The following is a 21107-nucleotide window of genomic DNA, read 5'->3' as shown; positions in this document are numbered from 1 at the left end:
AGGTGACCTCAGTGAGACGGGTGCGGGAGGGGCGGGGGCACCCTGAAAGTCAGAGCAGCGTACTGACGGGACCACCAGGCGTGTGTGCATACACGCAATTATGGATGTGAAGATGTAGAGTATATTCTTTATATATTGGGAATGAATGTATGATTATGAAATTTATAGAAATTTGATTTTAGGTTATTTTCTCAATTTTCTTTTAATGACAAATCAGACCTATTTCCCTGCATTCTTCACCCAATAAAGCCTTAATAGTAACGAATAGAAAGGAAAGCTGGATGTCGATTCTTCTATCATGCATGGCTCCATAGCCATGTTGAATATATATCTCTTGAGTTAGCAGAGTCAGATCAGTATGTGAACTGACTTCATGAACCCCAGGGAGCAAATTAACAGTATCAATCTCTGTGCTTGGCCGTAACCTTTCCCCCATCCTGACTGACATTTGTCTTTTCCTTTGCCTTGGGCTTTCGCGTATGGTGGCCAGCGCATGCAGACTCTGCATATGTTAAAATACAGCCTGCATGAATTATGCCCGTTTATGTTGCCGTGTGATGTGAAAACATCCGCATATATATGCATTTCTGTGTGTGTGTGTAGCCCAGCTGCCGTATGTTTACTTACTCTCCTGTCGAAGTGAAACTGAGGTCGAAATATCGGGTCATGGTGGAGACTCACAACTCTGAGACTGGGAAATAATTAGCTGCCATCTTTTTGAGTCGTGTTTTCACTGGTTTGATTATTATTAGAATGATTTCTCCCAATTTTCAAAACATGGCATTTTTGCTCTCCAGTCACAAGAATATGACAATATGAAACATAAAGCAAAGAACTGCCGTTTCCACCTCTCCTTAGCTCCCCCCCCCCCCCCTTTGCTCATTTGACGTTCCCGTTCGGATAAGGCGAGATCCCTTAAATATAAATGAACACTAGTGTTAAAGGGACACATAGGATTTCCGTCCCCCTGCCCAGGTGAAGTGGCGTGGGAGAAAAGGGGTGGGAATGAGGCAGCGCATATGAACCTTCCAGTTGAGCTGTCATAGCGCTAATGGAGGTAGTGGAGCAGAGGGTCAAGAGTCCTGAGCGCCTACACCGAAGATTAATGACCACAGAGTCGAGGGAGGAAAAGACGGGCCCAAACGTTTGGGTACCTTTCAAAAAATCTATCTGGCGAAAAAAACACGCTTTGAGATGTTTGCTCTTTCTATAGTGAGCACAATTTGCTCCAAAAACACTCAAATTGAACTTTTTTTGTCATTCAACATCACCTGAAACATTCTCAGTGACAGCAGAAACCTTTATGATTACTTCAGCAGCATGTAGTGCCAGAAAAAAAAAGAGATATCATCGTTATCTCCACACAAAAGCAGCCCCTCTCGCATTGTTAAAACAATTTGCTGCTTGTTAATAAAGGCTGTCAGAGCAGCGTACACAGGTCTGCTTCCAAGTGTTAAGTTGTAGGCTTTTCTTTTTTTTTTTTTTGCCTGGGGAATCACGGCGGGTACAAAGCTCATTTCCTCATCAAACACAAGACGAGTGATTTGGAATATTTATGAGGCTCCCAATTTAAGTTAAACATTTAACGAGAAAAAAAAAAAAAGCATCCGATTAATATGAGACAGCGGAAAGGGTTAATGTACCTGTGGGCAACCATGGTTAAAAAAAAATAAATATGGAATGTTCAGGATGAATTCAAAGGATAGTTCTGATATACATTTCTGACTGTATGGGAAATATGACGATAAAATATCTTGAAACAAGCTTTTCATAACTGTGATCAGAATACTAATGAGCTATGAAGAGCTTTGAAAAAGTGACTACATGATCATTTGTGAATAATCAGCATACTCATATGAGCGCTTCTGATAAATGAGACATCGGGTTAAACATTGGAAAATAAAAGCACTTGTGCATACAGATCTTGTTAAAGGGCAGAAAAAATGTGACCGTCATGTGATGCGGTTCACCGGTGAGCGACACATTCATCAGAACATTATCGGACTGGCGGCATCAGTTGCGGCTGACTGCAGACACATTAAAACAATCTTCTGCCATTGTTGTGCAGACATCACAGTTAGTCAGCTTGCTTAGGTCAGAGGGCGCATGTAACACAACGCCGTATTGATTTTATTGATAATCCATGGCTCCCTTTTATTCTTTGCAGAGTCTCGTGCGGTCTCTGTTGCAGCGGATCAACGGGTTTCTGAGGGGGAGGGGTCAGGCCACTTGGCTCTTTCTACTTCCTGGTTAGATAACCATCTCTATATTTTTTTCTCACACTGAGGAAGAGATTCTGGTTTTCTACCAGTGGACCAGTTGGCCCACATGTCCTCTGTAAATTTACTGAAGTTCAACCCAGTCACGAATCAAGTGCTTGAAAAGTACAGTCCCTAAAATCAGCATGGCGGTCCCAAAAAAATGCCTACTTGCATGCTTCTTGTCATTCCAGTGTCCACTTAAAGCATTGAGGTGTTTTATTGTGAGCAAAACAAATTCACTATTTTCTTGCATTTAATATTTATGCCCCGTATTTAAAAAGCAATGTAAAGAATCCATTTGGTTTGTGTTTTCACTGAGAGCCTTGAGGGAATTGACTGATGCTTCAACCAAAGAGACTCAGCCTCAGGCCATCATATGTTGCCCTCCAAGGTTCCCCACTGGAATTGACAATGTCTATGTTTGTTTGTGTGAGGGGAGGGGTATGTGGTGAATAAGAATTAGTTTGTTAGAAACAACATATGCACACTTAAAGAGTTGCAAGAGTGTCACACATTGCTGTATGTGGTGGGACGCACAATAAATGGTGGTAGATCCCATCTTTAACATTAAGCGCCTGATTATTATTACAATGCCCACTTTGTTCATGCAAATGGCTTTCTGCTTTTATCTTGTAGCCCGGAATAAAGATTCGCTAAAGGCAGCCCTCCCACTCGCGGTGGTGTGATCTCATTTTCTCGGCAGATAGGAGCAACGTCAGCCTCCCTCTGATCCACTTGGCGGGAGGGGAGTTTGGATGGTGAACAGTCCTGTTGACCCTTGGGTGAGAGCTCTCGCTGGGGCAAGAGAGTGGCAGTATGGATGACTGAGGCAATAGAAGTGCGATTAGCTGACCTGGTGTTTGAGTTTTGCAAGCTGTCCTATTTTGTGGGTTGCAGATGAGCAAAGGGGGCACGGCAGCCAAAATGGGACTGAATATTGATTGTGCTGCCATTATGAGAACACCACTCCCAAGCTATTTTTACAGCCGATGAAAGGAAGCAAGAGGGCACTGCTGGTGAAGGCAATTCCATCTGTGACGTACTTCAGCTCCTAAAAAAAGAGGTGGAATCCATGTTGGGAGGGATGAGATATAGAGGAGGAAGAAAAGGTGCCATGATACTAGGTACACGCACACAAACTTTTTAAATCCAATACAGGAGAGTAAAATTGTAATTTTGTCTTTGTAGTTATTGATAAATACCCACAGGAGCCAGAAAATAGAGTTGATATCGAAAACTGTCATTTTTTTCCCTGATGCTGACATTGTGTGTTAGTGTGCTATAGTACCGTATTTTCCACACTATAAGGAGCACCTAAAAACCTCAAATTTTCTCAAAAGCCGACGGTGCGCCTTATAATCAGGTGCGCTTTATATATGGACCAATATTGAGCCACTACAGCAGGCGTGTCCAAAGTCCGGCCCGCGGGCCAAATGTATATATCTTATATATGGACAAAGTTTTAAAATGGGCCATTCATTGAAAGTGCGCCTTATAATCCATTGCCCCTTATAGTGCGGACAATACGGTATAGTTATATTGTTCCAAAGTTGGTATTCCGTGCAATATGTTCTTCATGAATATACGAGGGAGGGGCTGAGGGCAAAGGGCAGTTTGCTGCGCATCACTGATCAGCCTCAAAGTAGACCTGATCTCAAAACACACAATCAGTACTGGCCCATACAAATGAGTCATGAATGACAATTTTAAAAAAGAAATTAAAATATTAGATTACAGAAATCATCATGGATGACACTATGGTGAACACCTGGATGTGGGACAGTCGCTTGTCTCCCCTGTCGAAGCCACGTCAGTCCGACACCAGGAGTCGGGCCGCTGGTCTAACAGATGGCGGAGAGGTCTTTGAAAAGCCACGGCCCCAAACGAGCCCCGGGCGGCCTCGCGGGCCCGCACGTGGCCAAAGCTCCATATGTGAATAAGCAAGGAAGGACATTAAGGGGATAATAGTTAATAGCGAACCAGGTCATTTAGTATCATGTGCCTACTTTATGGAGCACAACCGCAAGGCTGAGTGCAGATTCAACTTTTCCATGCCGGATCCCTTCATAGACCTTCGCACTCTTGGATAAACATTGCGCAACATTTCAACTAACTTAATTGCTTGTAGCTAGATTGATGAGGAAATACATTTGTGAGAATGTTTATCTTTCAGTCATATGACTGACCATGGAGCACTACAAAATTTTCCATTCTGCATGTTATCGCCCCTGTCCATTTCAAGAGCAGGAGCCATGTGACTTATCACTCCACCCTCGTTTAGTATACAGATGAAGAGATAGTCTCTTTAATATCCAAGAGCCCATTTCATTGTGGTTGGCAGGTACCAGCATGATGACAGCTAAACAAGCCAGCATACAGGACGGAACATGACAGATTAGGCATGTGGACTCAAGCCAGTCATCTGCTCGCTACTGCCCACCAAGCACTCCTAATGTCTCATTATTAAAATAGAAAGCAGTCATATTGTTGAGTTGCCTTATTATACATGGAAAATTGAAGAGTCATTAAATTAGTGGAGAAGCATAGTCCGTCCGTCCATCCATCAAATCACGTGTTTAACATTTAACTATGATCGTGCTTTATTCATAATTTGATTCTTGCTTTAGGTTTGTGCATCATACCGTCACCATCTCTAAAATTGGCCTTGGAAAAAAAAAAAATGCTTCTATTCACAAAGCCCTCCCTTTATTCCTTGTCTGCTGAAATGACATGGTTTTAATCAGCCAATCCACAAATTGTCTGACTGCACTCGAGTCATTAAAAAACCACACACACACAGACACAAACACACACACCTATGCTGCTGACTGCATAGCTATTAGAGAGATGGAAGATGATGGACTAAATGAAGCCATTAGTTACGCAAACCTAATGATCATCTTATTTGTGTGTGTAAACCTGATCCATTTCCCTTGCTGGAGGCAAATATCTCCTCCCTCAAATGATTTTCAAGGAATTGCGTAAAAACAACAGCGGCATCAACAACAAAAACAACATCAGGGGCCGTAATGAAAAGAGCGCAGGCAAAGGCACTCAGGCGATTGCATCCATTACCCCTCTCCAGTATACGGGCCCCTTCATAGGGATTACCCCTGCTTGCAGAGAGGTTGATTATTAGACGCTCGCAAAGGTTTCGTTTGAATCGCCCCAGTTAAACGAGAAATTGCAGGATGAGGAGAGAGGCTAATAACAGTTATTAACCCCGTGCGGGCGGCGGTGTAAAAAGAGCGCCACAATAACGAGGTGCACCGCCAAGGTTTGAGGCGCAGCGCAGCTAGCACACCCCCGAGGAGAAGCTAACTTATTAAAATAATGAATTAGCCGACCAGATTACTGCAGCCTGCGGCAAAGGCAATTATCCCCCTCCAAATCCCTGGACGGGGCTCCCTAGCGCCACCATAAAACAAGTGCTCGAAAAGCAGGAGCTCTTCCCTCCACACAAATGAATAGGCCGTTAATTAGGAGCTCTCCCGCTGCGGTTAGCCTTCCCACTGCCATAACAGAAGCTACTTCCACGGAGGAGGAGGGGAGGCTTCTCGATGAGCATGCGATTGGGAAAATGTAACAGAAAAAAAAAGAATGGACGACATTTGCAAAGAGACTTGTTGGCGCAACGCCGTGTGAGGCCTTATATATGGACAACGTTTTAAAATGGGCCATTTATTGAAGGTGCGCCTTATAATCCGGTGCGCCTTATAGTGCGGAAAATACGGTAATGTAAATGTTTTGACAAAATATTAACCAAACTGTGAATTTGTCAGCTTGATGTCATTTTGTAACCTACTCCATTAAGTCATATAAGTGACTAATGGCCTTGTACACTGCATTTTCTTCCATTTGATGAGTTAATATTTCCTTGTCATCATAGCGTACCACCTGTTTAACATATCTCAATATAGTCATTTGAAATAGAAAAAAATGCACAATGCTAATATCGAGCAAGCCACACGCTCTACGGAGAAATTCGGTCCCGAGAGGATGATTATATAGTCACACAGATATGCAAGACCCGGAACAAGAACATTATGCCAGTGTACTGTATGAATATGCCTGCAAGGCTTGACATGAATGCAATTTGAATGTCTTTCATGAGGCAAGGACTCTTTTGAACTCTTTTTAAAAAGCTCATCCACCATGCAAGCTGCCAATGGCCCTGGGTACAGAGGAGTCATGTCGACAGGCCCAATTAATGATGGGCGTCTGAGAGCCAACGAATGAGGAGCTTTGAGAGGATTCCTCCACCTTAAATCCCCCTGTGCTGCTGCTCCCAGACTGGCTGTGAAGAACAATCAAACGGCAGCAACCCCCCTCCTATTTATCACTTTAAGACATTAGCCAGACATGGGCCTGAATATTAACCAGCTCCTTTTCCAGGAGAGTTCCACACCAAAGGCTGCGTGTGGCAACATACATTTTTAATCACAGGGGAGAAGCAGCTAGGCCTCTCCATCGCTCTCATCTGTTTAACTTAACTGTCTTTTCTTTTTTCTTTTTTTTTAATCCCTGGGCCTGTGAAAACACGAAACAAACTCACGTCACAGATCCCTTTTGCTTTCTCATTTTAAGTTTCAATTCTGATTGTATTCCCTTTGAACGGATTGTACTTTTCTGGTATATTTGTAGGACAAGTGAGCCAAGGCAGTCAAGCGTGATCCCGGGTTCTAATTGGAGTCATGTTCTGCAAGGCCTGGAGCTGCTCTTCACTCTGCATTGGGCCCGCGTGGTGCTGGGCCTGCGGTGAGAGGAAATAAAGGTAGGGCACAGGTACCAGGCATGCAGGGAGATGATATGTCCACCCGTCCTCCCTTCAGGCCTTTCCTACTGCGACACATGGCACCTTGCTTCCAAGGTCACTTGACTGAAGTGGCACCACATGGGTGATGTGGCCCTTTTTATCAGGGGACATGACTTTTTAAAGAATATAATGGGGACTCTGATTTATTCAGAAGGGGACATGGTTCTCCCAAGTCTATGGTGGAAAGAAAGCAATCCATCCCATCTAGCTTCTGTATCACTTGTCCTGATTAGGACTCAAAGTCTATCTCAGCTGACTTTGAGCGAGAGGTGCAGTTTATCCAGTCACAGGGCACACAAACAATTCACGTACCGGTCAGACTGGAATGATTCTGGATTGTCGTAGCAAACTGGAACATAGGAGCTGTTGACGGTGAGACAGATGGGTTAGCTACATGATCTACTGTGCCGCACTGCAGCTCGTAAACACGTGAAACCGGTTTTCGGTTTATCATGTATGAAGGACATCTTACATGATTTAAAATGATCTAGTGTTGAACTTTTGTTAACTGATCAAATAGCCAAATATGCTGTAAATAATATGAAAAACTAGTCAAAATGTTTGGGATGATTTAAAGCATAAAAAAAGGAACATTTAGATAGCATAGCGAGATATACAGCAATGATATGATCAAACGATATGACAATAATGATTTCCAAAAACAATGCTGAAGACAGGTAAGCTACTCCATCTGATTTACAATTTACAAGTGAAAAAGCTCTCTCAGCAATACCTCTCCGAATTGTCTATTTTTCACTTGTGCAGGTTGCCATTTATTAATCATTGTTTATGGGGAAATTACAGAAATCCGTTAAATGAGCTACGCCATGCATGGGCTGGCAATGCACTGCCAGCATTTATCAATCACTCTCTTTGTGTTACTAAAGTGAAAACTGAGGAAAGTCATTTGCACCCGATGAAAGTTTTCCTTTGGAAATTTTGCCTTCCATTAAGAACCAAATTAACCACTAGAGCAGTGCTTTTTCTCAAACATGAGCCGCACTCGCTAATGTGTGATTTATTATGTTCTTGCCGTGCTCGTATTACTGCTTCGGCTTGGATTATCCGCTCCAACCGTGAGTACACAGTGTGTGCGCACGTACGGGCGTGTGAAGCACAGACGGCAGCCATCATTCAGTGGTGATGGTCGGCGGTCACACGTGACAGCAGGTGACCAGTGTCAGACAGGAAAGGTCATATGAGGGATGCTTTTGGCTTACACATCTTTAAAAAGCCTGCAGAGTACCACACACGTTTTTTGTCTGATCAATCTCATTACCTCCCACCGCTCAATTTGAGTAATATTTAAAAATGTTAGCAGACTAAATAAGCGATTGAGCGTGGTGATCTCACGGATGACCTGCAGCAAGACCTTCGGCTATGTATTGTAGACAGAACGCCCCTCGTGCGTCAAATTTAAAGGAGAGCCGCTTCCATTGGATGGCAAACAAGTCAGTTGTGTTCACCCCTACAACGGCGCAAACGCCCCTTTTCCACCTGTACTCCCATTGTGCTTTGCAAATCATAGTTTTAATGTGAAACGATGGAGCTCTTCAACGCCCATGGCTGGTGCAAAGGGCAGTGATCATTCTGTTCAGGTTAAACACCAAGCGCGCCCACCTTTGACATTTGATACCATGCTTTTACCAAAATATCTCTAACTGCCTCAAAGGGTTTTTATTTGTTTTGTTTTACCATTAAGAGGGATAATATCTGTCAGATGGAGATTAGCAATGAAGTTTTACGTCGGCAACCTTTGTACTAGCCCTTCTATTGTGGAAAAAGGGCATTGATAGGAAGGCAGATAGAACAGATCAATAAGAAGTGCAGTTTTCTCCTCAGGCATTCTTTCATATCTCTCCCTTGTTTGTGCTTTCAAGGGGTCGGGGGTAGGGCCCGGTAAAGTGGTAGCGTGGGCGGGCTTTTACTCCCTTTATCAATCGGGATTTTAATTACACACGTCTGGAGCGACAGCTAGATTAGAAACCAATCGACGCTATCGGCCACAAAATCTAATTACTGTTTATTGACAGATAAGGGCAGGCCCCCCTCACTTTTCCAAATAAGATAAACCTCCCCCCCCCTTGCGCACAATGAAGAGCAGCTCATACTGTCATGAAAGACTCTATGATAAGTAAAGCACCACCAGAGAATTCCTCCATGCTTATATGGAGAGTTGGCTCGAAGGACTTCTCTCGAACGAATAACGTTGGATCAGTAGGAGAGAGTGGAGTGACACCTCTTCTTCTTTCCAAAAGGAACAGGAGATATTTTACTTTAATCAATCAAGCCTTCGTGTTGACTAATGAGTGACCTTTAACCTCATAGAGAGCATGCGGGTGAACTGCCCCACGTCCTCCCCAGAGGATGCTGACCCTCTCTCAAAACTCTTGGCCCCGCCCCTTTGCCACCCTCGCTCATATTTACCGCCTCTACAGCCGCTCTTTGCCTTTTCAAGCCGAGAATGGCCCTCAGGTAAATATGGGAGTAAATGATTGGATTATTGTTCTTTCATTTGGCTGTGTAGTAATGGCTGGATTATAAACATTGCAGGATATAGATTTCCTGTCAGATCCTATGAATCAGACATCCTTATCTCATTTCCAGACCGCCGCTCTATCCAGCGCGGCTGCGCACACACACACTCAGACACACACACGTAGTCGCACACACAATAGCAGATACATGCAGGATTGAAGCAAGGAGAGAGACGAGGAGAATCGCCACCAAGCTCAACACGGGCAGTCCAAAGTCCATTTGAAGATTTCAAAAAACACTTAAGCCCCCCCGTCCATATTTGTTAAGCAAGTGAATCTAAGGGTTGTGGTGCATAGAATTCAAAGAGCAGGGAGGAGCATCAAAGAGCAGGGAAAAGGTAGTGAGATGTCTCCTAAATGGAATTTAGGTGTGGGTTGGATTGAGGGTGGCTGACAGTAGTTGGAATAAGTCAGGAGTGGTTCGAATCTTCTGATTCAGTTTGAGTCGCAATCACAAGTAAACATGTTTGGGTTTGAATAATGCAGGACTTTTTTTTCCAGAACTAGAGATGGATGCCTGGTTCCTCCGACGATGGCATACCATATCCCCCCCCTTCTTATTTTTTTCACTACATTACCAATAGTGTAACTCAGTTTGCTGTGTGGAACAGCAACTACTGCAATCCATCAAAAAAGAAAAGTCTACTTACAACTACAAGGCTACAACTCACCAATGAGTGGCTAAAAAGACGAAGTAGTTCTTGATGAAGTGGGTGCTTCTTAAGTGATGGGTCGCTGAGAAAGAGAGAGTGTGTGTGCATATGCTCCTTCATCCTTTCTAATTTGAAAGTGCTCTAGCTTGACTTGTGTCAAAAATGTATTTTTAGAGTACTTCACTTGTTAAGCGTCGGCCCATCAGAGCAAACGGCAGAGAGTGATAATCGCCGTTTGATTGAGGATGACTTTGAAAAAGAGTGCACACACACACACATGTACACACCACCAATATGTTTGAGAGGGACAATTCTCCAAGCTTGTGTATTGGTTATAAGTGCATATACAAGGAACATATAGAAATGTGTTTACAAATTAAAATGGGCTAAATTAATCCACAGTGTTTTCGTGTAAACTCTGAGCATACGCCAAACAGAGGGAACTAATCAGAGCCCCCTTTGTCGTTCTTTAGCACTAAAGTGCTACGCCATTACATTTATAGATTTTCTATTTGATGGGATAATTTGGTCTTTATATCTCTCTCTCAAATGAAGTGATCCTCAGTACTCCTAGTGTACAGCTTTCAGTGTCAATGCTCAGGTCCCATTTTGAAATACAGTTAATTGCTTTTGAAAAGGATCAATGATACTTTTGCGGGTAGCAATATCATTCTTTTAATGCTACTTAATTTGCTCCCTGAAATGATTCCGTCAATAGTTTGGAGTCGATTTCTATCTTTCACTGTGAATTAATCTATCATGGACAGTAATTGCATGTTTGTAAGGGAGAGGCTTTTTGTGCTCACAAGTCAGAGTAGTTGAGTGCCCATTGTGAGCCTGCTTGTTGGCACTCTTTTGGCTGTCATTCATCTGCTTTATGAATAACACTGACTTTGTGAGAAAATAAATAAATAAATAAATACATAAATAAATAAATAAAGTCACCTCTGCTGTAGCTCCTCTGTGGCCTTGTTGCGAGAGAGCCCTCCCTCTAGTGGAGATGAGGGCACTCTTTATTGCTCCTGCAAGCTGGAGCCCACCACAACTGAGGTCATCAGAGGTGCAAACCGTCAGATCTGTACTGCTAGAATCTGCACTGCAAATATTTCTTTGATTTATGTTAATTGCATGACTCTTCTATTTAAATTCACTGAAGTGTTTATAGATTGCACTTTCAGAATAATAAATAAATAAATAAATAAATAAATAAATAAATAAATAAATAAATAAATAAATAAATAAATAAATAAATAAATAAATAAATAAATAAATAAATAAATAAATAAATAAATAAATAAATAAATAAATAAATAAATAACATATGAATTGGCCCTTGAGCCTTGAGATTCTCACCTGAGCTTTTTTAGAGGAAATGTCTAGTGCTCTCAAAGTTACTTGATCTGCTTCCTTACATTCTTGGCAGCGCAAAAGACGCAGTTAAGCCTCATTAATTTTTCCTATGGCATTTTAGTGTTACCTCTGCAAGCAATATATAACCAATATATAACCAGTCAATAAAATAACATTCATCTGACTTTTTTCCCTCCTCTGTACCCATTTTTTCCACTTACTCAGGTCAAACACAAACATAAAATATTTCAATGTTGTTTTATGAGAGTAATTTAACACTGACATCATTTACCTGTTCTGACTCCGTTTCGGGTTGCCAGTGGGAAAGTTTGTTTCACGTGGTAAGCGTGCGCCGGAGGCGGAGTTGTCAGTGAGGCTCCGTTGTGTGACCACTAAACGGGGCGTCCTGTACGCGCAGACGAAACATACCAGCCACCGAAACGTCCTCCGCACCACCGCGACCGAACCTGCAGAGGCAAAGAGAACCGACAAACAAAACTTCCTTGACACGCTTGTCGCTCGGAACAATGACATGTCATAGAAAGGTACTTTATGCATTCATTTGCACACATTTCTGGTGTCTTTTCTCACTTCCAGGTGCAATATTGTCATTTTTTTACGCGCTCTGCACTTTCATCCACAGTAATTTAATTTCTTTTATATCCATAAATTAATAGTTAGGTAGGCCTGTATATTGCACGCGCAGTTCTTATTACGTTTGCGCACCTTTTATTGCCTCAAAAATCGGGTATTTTAAAAATGTTGCGTTTACTGTCAGCCAGTCAACGAGTTACCTGCAGGGATAAATCACAATGTAGTTGTGTGTATTTTCCTATTTATGTTTAAAACTACATATCTCCACGTCTTGCCACATGAAGTCACATTTACTTTTTGAGAGACGTCACAAGTTAGGGAAATAACTTTGCCCTCATCTTTGAACACCAATGCACAAACGGATTAAACGCAAACTTGAATTGCATTCTAATGTCCTCCAGTTGCAATTTAGTATTTTGCATTTTTCCATAGAGGTTAAAGGCTAATAAATATAATTTGCTGCTGTATAGATCTAGTATATACTATTTCACTAGCAGGCCACCTGATTGGAATTGACATCTCATTTCACATTAATTGAACACTCCATTGTTTCCCTCAATGTGTCATAAGGAATAAACACAGGTCGACTAGATTTCCCCTCTGACAAAAGAAACACTTATTTTCAGTTCAAGCGTGTAACGATTCCAACAGATTACATCATCAGCCGCTGTCCTACTCTTGTTACTGCTTTAACTTTTCATGCTGTGCGATCGAGTGCCGGCCTCACGTGGCTCTATTCCTTATTTCTATCAGATCCTTCTCTGTCAAATCAACTGTCACATGCTGTGATTTTTCATAACAGAGCTGATAAGGAGGAGCGATAGCAGCTTTCAGCGGGGCTTTCATAGCTCACACGGTGTGACACGAGTCAGGATGTCACTTAAAAGATTTGGCAAGCCACATGAAAACATGCAGATGTGAGATTTGTCTTTTGGAGCCAGTCACCAAGGTGAAAGGCAGGGTAGATACCAGGATAATGCCATTGTGCATTGTATCATGACAGTTATCACCACTTCTTCTGATTCCACTGTTTGTTTGACTAACAGCCCAACATAAAACAAACAAAAAAAAGTCAATCATAATCTGCTTTGCATCCCCTGTTTTATTTCCATCCCAGTCTGTAGTGCGATGTCCTATTGGAGTCTTCCATCTCAGTTTGACAGTGTGTTTATTCCTATCCCAGGAATTCGGCTGACAGGTGCTGGATTTGGCACCTTGCTTAATTGGATTGAATGTATTTAGTCATTTGTTTTTGTCCCCCCCCCTCCCTCAAAAAGGGGAGCAGATGCTGTGAAATGAGTGCCACTGTGGAGACACTATTGTTGCACATCAATAGGCCCCGTGATGATCAATAGGGATTGCGTGATGTTTTTGCATTGATTATAGAAACGTGAGCCGATGAATGGAACAGGATTCCTCTCCGGGGGGTTACGCTGTTCCTGTCCTGCATCCAGCACAAGCATGAAGCCATTTGCTGTCTGTACTTCCAAGCCGCTGCCACCTGTCTCGAGACAAACTTTGCACAACTAGAGGCAGTCGGACTCGGGAGAGATTTTTGCCGCTACTCGTTTTAAGCAAAAGATGCCGTAAGCTCCGCTCTTCCAATGTGAGGATACAGTAACACGGCGACACTCGCTGCCTGTGAAATGCTATCTGCATTCTCTGCATTCTTACTGAGCTTGATCAACACGGAAACACAGGCGCTTCTAAAGCCGGGGTTAGGGGAGCAGAGCTGGATTTTCCACCGCGTTAGAAGACCATGGGCCTCCACACCATGAGTTATGACTTGAGATCATCTCTCGCAGGTGTCGAAAGGTTCCCAACGCTCTCTCGCATGTAACAAGCGCAAATGGAGCTAGCGACACAGCTCAATAAATACATTAACCGTCCGTAGTGGTTTGAAAGCTTTTGAAAGTGAAGTGCTGCGAATGAACTACACTGTGTAGTGTCGTCTCCATATTGTAGTGTGGGCCGAATTACACTCTTTCGTGTCATTTGGTGACACTAAAAATGTTTGGTCACGCTTTTTTTTCCCCCAGATTGATACCAGTATCACCGATACTGATACCAAGAATGATACCACTTGTGCTTTTGATTCATAACTCCCCCAGTAAACAGTACTTGGGGCCTGTTCTAATGTCGATGAATATTGTGTTTGGCTTAAAATCTTTCTGAAGTGAACATTTGAAAATGTAGACACTCGCAACGTTCATAAACTAAAGTGCAGTTTCCTAATGAAACAAATAGAAATTCCATGAATTTGTTCCAACTGCCGAACAAAAAATTTCCCTGGTTTGATTGTTGCAGAGTCTTAGCCATTTAGCCAAAGTCATTTTTATAAATAAGTAAATGAATAAACTTTAGAAGTGTGTATCAAACTAGTTGCCCTTCACCTATTCAACTAGCAAAATGTAGCTCTGTCGGTTAACCTGTTGGTGAAAAGTTATTCCAATGTTGGGATTTAAGATGTCATTGTTGTTTTTGAAGAATTAGGCAAAAACTATAGAAATCTGAATGTTTTGGACTGATGTTCCTAATTTTCCAGCAACCAATGAAAATGCACATATGTGCAGTATGTAAAAGCAAAACACTTCATAGCTTTTTAAAATATTTGGCCTGATATCGATGATATTTGCTGACACTTGCCCCTTTTTTTAGAAGTCCTGCACAGTTTGAAATGTCCAGTTTCTGTTCTGATGTGCGTTGTGTCCATGCAATGCGTGAAGAGAGCACCTAAGCATTTCGGATCCCTCCTCCCTGGTGCTGTGCCGGCCCCTCTGTCACTTTAAGTCCTCCCCCTCGGAGCCAGCCAACAGCAGCTGTTCCATATTCATCAAGCCCTTGAGTCTTAAAGAGCCCTATCCCGCCTGTGGAAAGAGTCATTCCTCTCGCTGGCGCTCTCCTGCGCTCTCCATCTCAGTCCTTATCCCGCCACTGCCTGCGCTTCTCTCTCTCTCTCCCTCTCTCTCTCTCTCTCTGATTCTCTTTGCCCTACACACACATGCGCTCTCCTACAATCAGAGACGCAGTCTTCTTGCCACACATCTCGACATAACAACATACACAACACACATGTCCCCTTCCACATGCGTGCAGCCAGTCAGTCCATCAGAGTCCAACATACCTGCGCAGGCTGGGGGAAGCGCTGCTGGAGGGGCTTTTCGTCTCTGAGGGTGCTCGGCTGTCATTTGGGGGAAGAAGCGGCTCTCAATTGTTTCCTCTTTCCTCTTCCTCTCATTCCTGGAATGCTAAAACTGGACTGATGGACATTTCAGAACTTTGTCTCCCAGACCCTCTCAGCTATCATAACCAGTAGGTGCACTCTTTTTCTTCCTTCCCTCTCCTTCACTTTTTCATTTTAACTCCACCCTGTGAGCTTTGCCTGCACTTTTGGGTCGATCCCACTTTTTTCTTTTAACGTATTAACTTTTCCTGTTCATCTATCTTCTTGTTACGATCATGCGGGATGTTTGAGTGACTTTGTATCAAGCAAGAAATCAAGAGAAACTCTGAATGTGTGCGTAGCTTCATTTTTTTTTATGACAGGCTTGACTTGTGAAATTCTCAGCATCATAGTGTTTTAAATTCTTCAGGGGATGAGTTTGACTGTAAATAAATAAATAAATGGAAGAACAATACTTTTGTGTTTTGAGAAAGTAAATATATGTACAGTAACAATGGAGGATAAATTGCACAGTAAAGGCCAGGACAAAGTAAACAAAAAGACAGAAACGGTGGCTGCCTTCTCTGTCCCAGCAGCGGCACGCAAGGCAAGCTGCTACCTCTGCTCAATACTCTGATCCAACCCATTTGACATCGATGCACCTATCTTATAAATTGTAAATGTAATATAATATGTGCAACATTTTTTTCCTCTATGTTCAGTACTTAAGGCAAAATTAAATGTACCCACTACCAAGTCGAAATAAACAAGGCTAGAGAGAAAAAAAAAATCTCAATTCAATTTACAATAAGGAAAATCTAGTCATGCATTTAAAAATGTTGAAATTATTAATTAAACATAATTTACATTTTATTAAAATAACCTGTAAAAAATGAAGGTGCCCTTATTTCAATTGTACCAATTTCTCTGCTAATTCAAATGGAAAAAGTTTGTAGCCAATGTCAATTGTTTCTTAATTCAGTCCATTATTTAGTTTATACATTTGGGGTGGAAATATCTTTTTAAATTAGAGGAAAATTGAAAAGCTCTGGATTTCTCTTTCCATATATGGTTTACTTTACTTTAGAAACTGCAACTTCTGTAACTTGTGCCAATTTTGCAGTTGTGCGCAATTATCTTTGTGCCTTTAATGCATGTACAATTTTCTTGTATTCTACAAACTGTTGAATTATTTATTAAATCTGTGTGTGTGAGAAACATACCGGATATAATAATGTAAGGCATAAATATAACTTTCACAAAACAAAAACAAAAGTGGTGTTATTTCAAAGCAGCTTTTCAGATTACTTATCGTGTCCGAATAACTGTGCTTGTTTATTTTGTGCATCTCATTAATTGTATGTAAATTTGGAGGCAGAAAACTTCCAAGAAAAATTTGACATGCAAGAAGACTGCATTTGAAATGTTTCATAGACATTTCAAAACATTTTTTGTAGTTTGTTTCACTTTAGTTCAACTCGACTTTCTTTCCCTCCACAGATATTTCAAATCAGAACAAAATGTGGCAACTAAACGTGAGCACATTTGTGCAGTTTCTTTAAAATATATTTGTTTTAATATGGATGATTTTTTTTTAACTTACATTTTCATTATGTGTCACATGGTATATACTGAATAATGAACAAGCAGAGTGTACTGTAGAAACATTGGGAAACTGAAAAAATTATAATTGGATCCACCTACACCAATACACAGGTAAAAGAGAGAGATAGAGAAAAAGAATTGCACCCTTGTTAATCTTAAAACGTCAATAAATTTCTCCTTTTTTTTTTCTTTTTTTTTTTTTGAAGTTGCAATTTCTTTTCAAGTTAAGAATCAGCCCTCTTCTGTTTTACGTTCATTGGCGTTTAAAACACACACACTTGAGGCTGAACGCGACTTCGATGGTCAGATGAGAGGATTAGTCGTGTGGATTCGGTGTCTTTAACCATTACCATTATACCATTATAAAAATCACTATAGCATGGCTCTATAGATAGACGTGTGCAGCTCGCCAGTGCCTAAACTGTCAGCAGAATTTAATTTCAGAATAATACCAACTGATTTCTTTTCAAATGATGGTCTACATATTTATTTGTTCTACACCAGACCATTTTTCCTGAATTTGCCACCGAGTCAGATACTTTATGCTAATAGATGAACGTTGCTGTTGGTGCTTTCAGCCAGTCAGCATGTGACTTCTCTATGGTCTTAAATGTTCCATCAACACTCTGGCTTTCCTTTAGCTCAACATCACCACTGCTTCAAACCATTATCGGCGTTCTCCAACACAGCCCCCTCATGAAATGAGACTTTTTTCATGTATTTTTCTAGAGAATCAGAAAGAAGTTAGCGCACGTTGATGGATTAGATTTAAATTTATTTGACATTATTCCCATCTTGTGCAGCATTGGAGACTGCAAACACCCTTGCGGGAGTCCATCCGTTAGATTGTTATTAGGTTTCAGAAAACAAGGCGAGGGAATTACATTAGTGTATCTTAAGTTAAAAGCTCTTTGGTCTTTGACCAAGTGTTTCATTGTTGTTGGACTAATCAGATTTCTGCTGTCTTCATGGAGATGCTATCGCAGGGGTAGAGGCAATGGTAGGCAACCAAAGCGACCGGGTACAGACACTAGCCAGATGGGATCAGTTTACGATAATTTGGTTTGAGAATACATTACAAGAAGAAGAGGTTCCCGACTGGCCACCCCGCTAGGAGACGAGCCCCTGCCGACCGGCCAGCTTTCTCCCACGCCGCCAGCGTTTAGGAGGCATTGCGGCGTCTATGATGTCTATAAATTCAGTTTGTCACCCCATTCTAAATACTTCTTCCTTGTACCAACAGGGCTTTGTTGTCCAATTCATTAGAGAGATTCCTGAGTCCACTGGCCACGCTGGAGCCTTCTCATTTCTGGTATCTAGTATCATTACTTTCAACTGTAAATGTGTCACTCAGATTGAGATGAAGGGGAGGGGGGGAGTGAGGCCCCAGGACAAATGGGGATGTAGAGTATATTACTCGGTCTCTCTTTTTATGTTAGCACAAAATTACCAATATTTACACAGAAATACAATTAGTTTGGTTCAATTTTTTTTTTTTTTAAAGTTCCAGACTCAATGATTGGCTGCCCTCTTTGCCTATGTACCAAAACTATCGAGCATCATCCATCGCACGTGGCCCTACTGATCGCTCTTCCACGGTAACATCGGAGACCTCCGCCGCAGTGCGAGAATCAGTTTAAAAATAACCAAGTCCATTAGTCTAGAAGGATAATGCTAGCCTACGTGGGCTCTTATGCCCTTGTGGCAGCCGAGTGCTATCACTGACAGCGTGTCAGCACTTCTTCCTGTTGCTCCAACGGTGAAGGGCTCCGCTTCATTTACAGACACATTTTTGCAAACACATTACCCATATAAGTAAAACAACGCAAGAAAGAACTGTGGATTTTAAAATGTGGAAAAGTTAGAAAAAACGGTTTGGAAAATCATAAAGTTGCTTTTCACTCGCTAAAAAATGTCCACTCCGTCCCATTTGGTTGCAAAAGTGATGTAAGGGGATAACTATATGGGTGTTTATCAGTGAAGGCTATTGGTATCGAGCGGCCCGTTGTTTGAAGGTTATGTTTCTGAGCAGTAATTGAAATGCAAAATAACATTAGGATCGATGGTTAGCTTTGTTTATTTATGAAATCAATATTGAAACCGTCCGTCACAGAAGCCGCTCCCATTCCTCCTGACAGCTTTGCCAAGTCTTTTTCTGTGTAAGCCGGACTAAACTCGCACCCGTTACAACTTTTGACACAAAGTGCTTTTTTATGGGGTTCTTTGGAAAATTGTGAGCGAATGATTGTGTGTGCGCTCAGGCAGACTTTGATAGTGTGGAGAAAAAAATTCTAAAGAATTTAACAAAAACAAAAGGCGGCAATATAGTGGAATATTTCGGCTTCGGTGTGTCTCATGCCTGTTTTAATTTGTTTTTTTTATTTATAAATTTGCGGGGTCCGGCCTGATTTGGATGCCAGATAGGCTTGAGTTAAAACATCTCCTCAGGATAGCTGCAACGGTGCAATCAAGTGCAATCAAATTGTAACATTGGTTGTTGAACCTGCCCCTCGGAGGCAGCCCCCCCATCCACACACACACACCATCCACCCTTTGCCATGAACGGACACCAGACATGGTGCAACACTGAAATGTATGTTTAGATTGCCCCCCTGAAGGAGACACATTAATTCATGAAATCTCCCCAAAGTTTAATTATTTCTGAATGGCGTGGTGGCGGACCCGATCATATAAATCAGTAAGGCCCACCCGCCTTTTTATTACCAGCACCATTTATGGGAAATATGCGGCAGCTGGTAGAGATGAGCTTGTAAAAAGCTAGAGGCCATCGCTATGACGATGTCTGCCGCAAACATCGTCAAAGCATCAATTAATTTACAGTCGTTTGAATAATTTGAAGTCTGACTTGATGCTCGTGTCATTTCGAGACGGAGACGCTAATGACTATACTAACAATGCCCTGTATAAATATGAACAAGGGCCTTCATGTCGAATTATGTTTAAAAATTCCTGGACTTGCTTGCGTATATGGAGGCCTATTTGTGTTCAGTTTCACCTTTGATTAGAATTTTAGTTTATGGTGGAGGCAGGACAGGCTCTTTGTTTCAAGCAGGTAGAGTTGACTCCTAAACAAGAACAGCCTATCAGAGGAAGATTAATGAAGCAATTTCATGCATGGCGCTATGCCTCTCTGTCCCCCTGTACGCACGCTCGCTGTGTCTTAAACCTGCGAGCTACAATGGACAGAAATAGCCTTAAACCTTTTATAATAATATTTCTGTTTGCACCCATGCAAACATATAAAACTGGATAATTTCTCTTGTCCTTAGAATATATGTCCGAGTGAGAAAAAAAAAAGTCTGTTTAATCCACAAAATATTTGACTGTCAAAACGTTTTCCCGCAGCACTACTAGTCAAAAAGTCGAATGATAATTACTTTTTATATTTCATGTTAAATTATACCATGACAATGTCACAGAACAGATGTAATGGGAACTAATCTTTTCAAATGAAAAGACACAATTAGACATTTAATCCCAAATGTACTGCATTGAGGGCTAGACTTATCATAGGCTTCTTTTTTTTTTCTCCATACAGCATGATGAGTTGTTCAATTCTGTGGGGATGTCCCCCACTGGGTTCTGGAGAAGATTGCACTTTTTTTGCTCTATAAAAATTGAAGTTTAGTCAGACGCCATCCCCCACCCCCACAATATCACCATCACAAGTCATTTGCTTCCATCAACTTCCTGAACTCAGCCTCCTATAAGAACTAGATCTGCCCTGTGCGGCCCAGACGGTTTACGTCAGACGAAAATCAGAGCCTATATGCCAGCAGGATCTCCGCAACAGGAAGGAGAAGGAGGTGGGGGTAGGTGGGAATCAATAGATGTGATCTACAGTACTTCTTGGTCTGGGCTATCATATGGTGCCGCCGGAGCGTGGGGCTCATGTTGTCATAGTGGAGTGAGCTCATTGCTTTATAAAGATGATAGCAGCATTGCCGTAGAGCAGCTAAATATAATCCTGGGTTGGAGACTGAGAGACTTAATTGCAGAGGCCGCGGAGAGCATGGTCCCCGCGATGGGAACCCGGCACTAGCCGCCAGTTTATGGACTATTGATTGGGGCCCCTCAATCTCCTTTGGTACCACAAACACTCTCGTC

The 21107-nt window shown here is 41.9% G+C and overlaps 2 protein-coding genes across 6 annotated transcripts in view; both read left to right on the top strand.

Moving 5' to 3' along the window:
- Positions 1–11388, top strand: part of LOC133169620 (G patch domain-containing protein 2-like) — a 39896-nt gene extending 28508 nt beyond the window's left edge. The window contains exons 9-11 of the mRNA XM_061301962.1: positions 2898–3043; positions 3159–3385; positions 6906–11388. The gene's annotated coding sequence lies outside the window, so the exon portion shown is untranslated. The remainder of the gene's footprint in view (positions 1–2897; positions 3044–3158; positions 3386–6905) is intronic.
- A 232-nt stretch (positions 11389–11620) lies between these two features.
- Positions 11621–21107, top strand: part of esrrb (estrogen-related receptor beta) — a 38891-nt gene continuing 29404 nt past the window's right edge. For 3 of the 5 annotated variants that reach the window (XM_061301904.1, XM_061301902.1, XM_061301903.1), the window contains exons 1-3: positions 11621–12162; positions 13598–15523; positions 18223–18291. In XM_061301904.1, coding sequence (XP_061157888.1) covers positions 15474–15523; positions 18223–18291 — 119 coding nt within the window. In that variant the 5' untranslated portion in view covers positions 11621–12162; positions 13598–15473. The remainder of the gene's footprint in view (positions 12163–13597; positions 15524–18222; positions 18292–21107) is intronic. The other 2 variants (XM_061301906.1, XM_061301907.1) reach the window with 2 other exon arrangements.

This window comes from Syngnathus typhle, linkage group LG16 (genome assembly GCF_033458585.1).
Source record: "Syngnathus typhle isolate RoL2023-S1 ecotype Sweden linkage group LG16, RoL_Styp_1.0, whole genome shotgun sequence".
Lineage (NCBI taxonomy): Eukaryota > Metazoa > Chordata > Actinopteri > Syngnathiformes > Syngnathidae > Syngnathus > Syngnathus typhle.
This window is presented reverse-complemented; position numbering and strand designations above follow the sequence as displayed.